Here is an 8,526-nt window from a genome sequence, read left to right on the forward strand (position 1 = left end):
TATGCACCAAGAGCTTGTAACACTCCAAAGAGAAAGGAAAACTTGAAATCGCATCATATGACCCCTTTAACTATAATAACAACAGAAGTATTATTGTAGTGGAAAATGCTAAAAAGTCAAAATGGCATGTAAAAACAGTATAACTGTAACTTAGAGACAGAATATAAATGTTTATTTTTAATATATTTATAATTATTTTAATTTTGAAAGTCTCTTTAAACAGAAATTGGCATGTCATTGCGCTAAAGCCCAAGACACACTGCATGATTTTAGCAATCTTATAAGATCATTGCATGTCATACTTTGTGACATGGATCTAATAAACTTGGTTACGACGTGTGTAGACTGTACGATGATGACAGACTCATACGATACAACACACGTTACTATAGAAGAATAAAACGTCATCAGCATGCGCTAGTGGTAAACAAAAAGAGCATGAAAAATCACACTTTAGCAGTTGTAGGTTTTATGTGTGCTGAAAAAAAGTGGAAGTGGTCGAAAAAAGAAGGCATAAGAGCTAGAGGTAAGCAGTTTTATGTTTTAGCGCCATGTCGCGTTGATTTCATGTCGCATTTTTATTGGTTGGTCAGTAAACGTGGATCATACCAGCAAACACACTGTGCGATGATCGTGCTGTATCGTAGGCTATCTTTGGTCGCAAGACCGTCTTTGAACCTCTCTCACTGTACGACACAGGACCACCGGTTAGGAGCCATGATCACAGAAATCGCCACGATTGTTTCACAATGCCAATCTTTCGTCTGGGACAACCGAAAATGGTGCAGTGTGTTTCGGCCTTCAAATGCAGCTAAATAAAGATAAAAAAAAAAAATGTAGCAAAAATAAGTAAAAAGTTAAATGAATGAAATATTATTTAATATTTAATAAAAACACAAATGTTAAACTCAACTGACTTACCACAATATAAAAACAATATATGGATTAAATTGAACCCTTATGAAGTTATTTCTTAGGTCAAGTGTGTTGAGGACATACTGGTCAAACTCTACATAAAACGCTACAAACTCAACATAAGTTTGTACATGTACACTGATTTGAAAATATTGTTAATTCAATGACAAGCTCAAAGCTAGCATTTTTGTTCTGTAATGTCTTCCTCCAAAAATCTGGTACGGTATTAGTGGCAACATCAATGACAGAAAAGTATGCTAGCCAATTATAAATAAATTTTTATTTTAATTAAACCACAACAAGTTTAAAGTATATAAGTGACAATAACTTGAAATGCTTAAGAACCTTAACAAACCAAGCCTCATAAGAAAACAACCATATGTTTGAATAATGTATAAGTTCACTCACTAGCAGAGGTCAGATCCATGTACTGGCAGATAGCATGAAGCAGCAGTCGCTCATAACTGAAGAAACAGAGATACATCTGAATCAAAACGTGGCATTCTATACATACACTCACACTATAATATCTTTCCATTCCTGAACCAACATCTCAAGCATGCATGTATACTAGTTAGTGGTGGTCTGAATTAGTCTGTGGAGGTGAACGATGCATTAACTGTGGTAGTTTGTGCACCTGTTGCTGAGTTTGGTAATGTAAATTGAGTGTGGACGTGCCATGAAGAATCCCAGCAGATCGGACTCCAGACCCTCCAACACTCCCTTGAACAGAGGAAATGGACGAACAGATATCAGACAGAAAAAAAGAATAGGACAGGACAGGAGAAAGTGATACAGGGGGATACTTGTTACAAGACAAAAGATAAAGATCAAGCAAATGACAAAGAGAGTCACCATGGGAATCTGTCTGCGTCTCAGCGTTGCACGTAGCCGCCGATCAATTCTCTGAAAACATTCCTGAGCACTGAAGGCAGGATTTACTGCGCAACGAAAAGGAGAATGACCGTCACTAATATGTCAAGTATAATAAGAAATAATCTGCCCATCATTGAATTAATAAAGATGAAGTTTGTAATTTTTGATATTGGCAGAGACAAATACTGTGGCACTAGCAAAACAGTGCTCTGTTTGGTTGAGTGTCCTCACTTCTGAAGTGTTTGGAAAACAATTATTTTTTCTAAAATTCTGTTTTGGTGCCTATTACACACTTGAACCTTATGGGGACATTTATCATGTCTGTACAAACAAAATTATCCTGTTTTGTACTTGACGTGTCTATACAAGTATAATCATGTCCAAAACTGACATGATCACATGCACATGTGTGCATTGCCTCCACAAGAGCATGCATTACCATAATGTTTTATATATAAGTATATCTATAATATAATAACTACATAGCTTAATATTATAATATTTCATTTATTTATTTATATATATATAATATTAAAATGTATTTTTCAGTTATCTGGTATATATAAAATCATTCAAACATCATATTATTATAAAAATATGATTTATTTACAATTTTTTCTTCAGGTTTGTTCCCGAGTGTCAAGCAAGCACTGCAGAGCTTCGGTTAATCATAAATAATGTGCTCTATGTATGTGTGTTGGTCAATATTATATATGAAGCCTAATTCATCATATAAAGTGACTGTGTCTCTTTAGAAGACTTGGATTAAATGGTTCAATTCATATGGATTACTTCTACGATTTTAATGCATGAAGATTTTGGTTGCATGGACTTTGAAAGAATGGACAAAAACGATGAGAGAATATTAAAAAGATCTTCATTTGTGTTCCAAAGATAAACGAAAGTCATATGGGTTTGAAATGACATGAGGGTGAGTAAATGATGTCAGAATTTTCATTTTTGGGTTCAATGTCATTATGATGAAATTATATTAAATTTAAAAGTGAACATCTTGAAGAACTAAAAGGTAAACTGAACAAAAGATGAGTGCCTGAGTGCAGTTTAGATCCATCGGTTAAGGGGACTAAAGCAAAAGACCATGTGAAGTATAAATGCCTCGCTGGCAGCTCTGACTTTCTTTTACACCATAAGATGCGTGTTGTTCAACTGTCAGACCTTCTCTTTGGTCTTTTTGGCCCTTGTCGGAGTGGGTCCTCTGGGCCTCCTCCTCCAGCAGAGCCAATAGTCGCTCTTGCTCCTCCCCAGAACGATTCATAAAATCACTCCAGTACTGAGAGACATGAGAGAGATATTTAAAGGCAAAACATCTCCTAACTCAGAGCAGTTAAAGAAACCTGCTTTACCTCCACATAGTTTCCATTGGTGCAGGCTTCAGTGAAGATGGTGGGCAAGGCTGTTTCATGTCCTTCACCATCCTCTTTAGAGCACTCGTCCCGTTCCAAAAGATTGTCCAGAAAACGAGCTACTCCGAAGCAGTTGTTAAAAATTATGATTCCAAAACATTACAAAAACATAGCTAAAACATTTACTCTGAACTCTGTAACAAATAAAATTATTTTTTTAATCACCAGACTTTTTTGTTTGCATTCTTCTTTCATCCAATGCAACACTGCATTCACTTTTTATATCAGTTCATGCGTTCCCTGCAAACTGAACCCATGATGTTGGCGCCGCTAGCACCATGCTCTACTGATTGAACTATAAACAAGGTGTAGTCACACTTTCTCTGCATTTACTAACATTTGCTCTGTAAAATTTCAAGGGCAAAATCTACTCATTGCAACAGAAATCTGCATATTCTGGAGTTTTGTGTGAGGGCTTCCATTGTGTACAAGTTTGCTATGCTGACCAAAAGAAAGCTGCTTGTTTCGAAAATGACTTCATACATCACTTGCAGCCATAATGTCAAAACCCGAAGACTAATTCCCTCAAGATTCCCTCCTATGGCTTTTTATATTGGGGTTTTTCAATTCATTAGTAAAATAAGGGCCTGTGGTAAAACATGACTTCACAATACTTGGTTTTGTTGTACAACATAAACTGCAAACACTCACACCCCAAACTGTCTTATGTAGTAAATTATTACAAACAAAGATTGTTATTATTGTTTTTTTAATAAACATAATTGCATCAAAATTTGCGTTTTCAGTATGGGTGTGTATAATTTATATTACAGAGCAAAATGTCTAAATATGATCAATTGATACTTACCACAGAACTCACTCATAAATCAAAAAACCCATAGGAAAATCTTCAGGTAACCCATGGCGAAAAAGTCTTTTGCGTATACTCTGTAGCGTAGCGGCGTATGTATTCATATGGATTGACTCTATAGACAATGGACTAGAGGTCTACACGGGTCCAAAAATTCGTACCCGAACCCGAAGAGACCCGTGCTACACTGAACCGACCCGGACCCGTCTATTATTTTGAAAGTTGGACCCGGGCCCGTGCAGTGGGTCCTCGGGTCTCGGGTCCTCCGTGTAGACCTCTACAATGGACCTCTTACTTCCTGAAATATTTCACTGAAATATTGCTAATGTTTCAGAACCTTAATGCTAGAATTGTAAGCTACGAGTGCGATGTTCCAAGCATAAATAGTCATATAGACTATAAAATGGGCCACATTTGACGCTTGGTACGCTCTAATTTCATCATATTGGGAAAAAAGTAGCAGTGTGAACATTCTGCTAAACTTCTCCTCATGTGTTGCACAGAAGTTAGTCACACAGGTTTGAAATGACAGGGGGTGATGACGGAATACTCATTTTTGGTTAAACATTTCCTGTGTAGTAAATAATGAATAAAGTAGTTTCAAAAATAAAATATAAACATGAATAGTGTAAGGAAGACTTAAAAAATGAAAGCAAAACGTACTGTTTTCCTGTCGTCTCAGACTCTTCTTGCCATTGGCTCTGGGAGTGAGGTCAGAGTTACGAATGGCCTGGTTAATAAAAAACTGCTTCTTTTTGGCTGGAGAAACACGTTTTGCAGGAGAGCTGGGTAGAGATGAGCAGCGAGGCTCATTAAGGCTGCAACACAAAAAGATATCAGATATGTCGTTTGTACTAAACCATTCTATCAAAGGGTTTACTCAATAGTCACAAACATGACAGAAACGTCCCATAACCTACGCTGCCCAGTTCGTTAGTTCGTTCTTTCTTTCATAAATAAATAAATAAAAGCTCTGGATGTGGCTAACAGTAGTTGATGGGATATTGGTCTAAATTACAAAAATTATAAGCAGTGCATTTGTACATAACAGCTAAAGATCCTGCACATGCTTAAATGAATTTGCCCTAATGTATCAGTTGTAATGAGACTACAGTTCCTTCAGCTGAAACCCACTCGTGTGCTTTATTTATAGCTCTAGCTACAGGCCAGATGCTTTGCCATGAAAATAGGTCACAGCTCATCTCTGCAAAAACATATACACTTTTTTTATTTTGTCTTGAATGTTTTGTGTTGTATTAGATTTTTTAATCGTTTAGTGAAGACGAATAAGACATTATGGCACACATTTAGACTAAATAACTTGCATATACACCAGCGAAATACAGTTTATGTATTGAGATATGCCAATTATTTCCCGTTTCATTAGTTAAACCATAACCTTGCAGCTGTTTTACTGTAAATAATGACCTGTCACTTAGCTCAGGTGCTACACAGCCATTTAAATGACATTAACACTCATTACGCTGCAACCACCGTTTTAAACAGATACATCACTTATTTCAATTATGCAAAACAGTGAACGCAAAGAAGACTTGAGGGATGTGTCTGATGTTTGTTTTTTATATTTGGCGAATGAGCTTTACCGGCTAACAAAAGCGCTGAGACAAATCAGGTCATTAGCTAACGATACCGGCTAAAAATACACTTACATTAAATCCTGTTCCTCATTGCTATTGCTATTTAACAAAACCATTTCACAGCCTTCTCACAAAAGCATGACAGTGACAAAAACAAAGAAATTTTGAAGGAGAAAAGGTCCAGATCAACTGGCGTAAGCCGCGATGGCTAATGCTACTAAGGAAAATGGGCGGAGCTTGGGAGACCCAGCAGCCATTTCAGCCAATAAATATCCTTCACTTCAAACTTGACAAGTTATATTATATTATATTATATTATACGAGAAATGTTGATATTGATAGAGATATGACAATTTAAGAGAAAGTGTGTTATAACTAGTCTTGAGGTGTTACAAGTACAACTATTCAATATATTAATTCAATATGAGGTCATAAAGGCCGCATAATAATAATAAAAAAATAATATTACTATATTTAGGTATTTTATATATATATATATATGAATATTTAGCCTTATATATATGAAAATTTAACATGCAACCTTGAAAATAAACCACTCTTATGATTTGTTTAGTTACTGTGTTAATTGATTCAAAATTACATTAATGATGGCATCAATGACATTTTTAACCCAATGCAGGGTTTTTATAAAACAATGTGCACACACCAAGCATCTGCACAGTACCCAGCTATTTATTGATACATATATAGAGATTTGCATATAAATATCCCAGCATTTTAACATCTAGCATCATGCACATAAGGAAAATTACAAACTTCACATTCAAACTTTACTTTACTCATTTCATACATAAAATTTCCAGTATGTACATACAATAAATACTACATAAAAAGAGCTACATATCAAGCATTGTAACAATCATTACAGTGAAGAGATACAGTGATAATCCAGACTAAACTATTAGAACTGTCTTAAACTAAAGTGCATCTGAAAAAAATAAACCTAAAACCATACAAAAATCAGGAAATAACTAAATAAGACATGAAGGCAGTGTCTGTGTCTGATACCATCTCTGCATTTGACCTTGACATACATGTAGAAATAAAGAGGTTTGTTATAATGTAACATATTCAGAATAAATCATATCCAAATTGGGTTGCACAAAGCAAATACCATATGGAAGTGAAACTGACATCATGAAAATATGCATAATGTATGCATTAAAGAGGTCTGGGAAAGATTTCCTGCCAAAACACATACACAATGCCATGCATTATCTTCAAGTTTCAGTGTAAGGTCTATACAATCAATGAGGAATTGCAGAATTACCAGGAGAGCCAATCTGAACGATTAATTGATTGCTTTTCAAATAATTACATTTCATTTTGGAAAACTACAATTGAACAAGGCACCAAATGTTCAGGAAAAATGGTCAGCGAAATGTGACTGTTATCTGATTGGCTTGAGTAGACGGTGGGTGGAGTCCACGTATTTGTGGATTGTCAGCACGTCTTGACCCCAGAAATGTTTCACAATTCGCAAATGCACAGGACGCGATTCACAAATAAATGCCATGCAAAGTTGTGGTTATGACATAAATATATATTTGTGAATATGTTTTTTATTTGCAAATCACATTTTATTTATTTGTTCACAATTCGCAAATGCACAGGACGCGATTCACAAATAAATGCCATGCAAAGTTGTGGTTATGACATAAATATATATTTGTGAATATGTTTTTTATTTGCAAATCACATTTTATTTATTTGTGAATTTAATTCATGTTTGTGAAACTTTAAGATTTATTTGTGGATCTCATTCTTTTTATTTGTCAATATGTTTAATGTTTGTTAATCTCTTTACATTTATTTAAGGATCGTAATCTATTTATTTGGAATTAAGCAACAATTATATCTCCATTCACAATTGCTGCTATCTCCATACACGTGCTGACTTCTTTTCTTTCGTAGTGATGTAGAAAACGAGCTACAAGCGAGTTTTCCTCAAAACAAGCTTTCCTCCGCTACATACAAAATACATTGATCTCAATGCGCTGGCGTCTGAGACAAGTCCGAAGGGACCTTCTGCAAAGTGTGAAACACGAAAAATGTTACTAATAAAATACTCAATAACTTCACAGTAACACGCTGTAGTGTAACCAAATAAAATTCACATATCACTGCTCTCCTGCTGGTTATTCTACAACACTTATTTTGACAATAATTGCTTTTGAATGATTTTTATGATTATTAAAAAGGAAAAATAGTCAATAACTTCACTGTAACACACTGTACTTTCTTATTATTTTTTAATAAATTCACTGTTATTGGACAAAATAGTGAGTAACTTCACTGTAACACACTGTATTTACTGTATTTTCAATTAACACATCACTGCTCTCCTGCTGGTTATACTACAACACTTATTTTGAAAATAATTGCTTTTGAAGGGTTTTTATTATTTTTTTTTATATTTAATAAATTCACTGTTATTGGACAAAATAGTGAGTAACTTCACTGTAACACACTGTATTTTCTCCAAATTCAATTAACACATCACTGCTCTCCTGCTGGTTATACTACAACAGTTATTTTGAAAATAATTGCGTTTGAATGATTTTTATGATTTTTTACAAATATTTAATAAATTCACTGTTATTGGACAAAATAGTCAGTAACTTCACTGTAACACACTGTACTTTCTCCAAATTCAGTTCACACATCAATGCCCTCCTGCTGGTTATACTACAACAGTTATTTTGAAAATAATTGCTTTTGAATGATTTTCATGATTTTTTAAAATATTTAATAAATTCACTGTTATTGGACAAAATAGTCAATAACTTCACTGTAACAAACTGTACTTTCTCCAAATTCAGATCACACATCACTGCTCTCCTGCTGGTTATACTACAACAGTTATTTTGAAAATAATTGC

General features: G+C 34.6%; 1 protein-coding gene across 1 annotated transcript in view; it reads right to left on the reverse strand.

The window, feature by feature from the left end:
- Positions 1 to 5,846, reverse strand: part of LOC107661084 (R3H domain-containing protein 4-like) — an 8,079-nt gene extending 2,233 nt beyond the window's left edge. Inside the window, exons 1-7 of the mRNA XM_016450532.1 lie at positions 5,697 to 5,846; positions 4,690 to 4,844; positions 3,156 to 3,274; positions 2,968 to 3,082; positions 1,771 to 1,856; positions 1,553 to 1,638; positions 1,324 to 1,379 (exon numbers count right to left, since the gene is read on the reverse strand). Coding sequence (XP_016306018.1) covers positions 1,324 to 1,379; positions 1,553 to 1,638; positions 1,771 to 1,856; positions 2,968 to 3,082; positions 3,156 to 3,274; positions 4,690 to 4,844; positions 5,697 to 5,740 — 661 coding nt within the window. The 5' untranslated portion in view covers positions 5,741 to 5,846. The remainder of the gene's footprint in view (positions 1 to 1,323; positions 1,380 to 1,552; positions 1,639 to 1,770; positions 1,857 to 2,967; positions 3,083 to 3,155; positions 3,275 to 4,689; positions 4,845 to 5,696) is intronic.
- Between the last annotated feature and the right edge of the window lie 2,680 nt (positions 5,847 to 8,526).

Source organism: Sinocyclocheilus anshuiensis, unplaced genomic scaffold (genome assembly GCF_001515605.1).
Source record: "Sinocyclocheilus anshuiensis isolate Anshui unplaced genomic scaffold, SAMN03320099.WGS_v1.1 scaffold503, whole genome shotgun sequence".
Classification (NCBI taxonomy): domain Eukaryota; kingdom Metazoa; phylum Chordata; class Actinopteri; order Cypriniformes; family Cyprinidae; genus Sinocyclocheilus; species Sinocyclocheilus anshuiensis.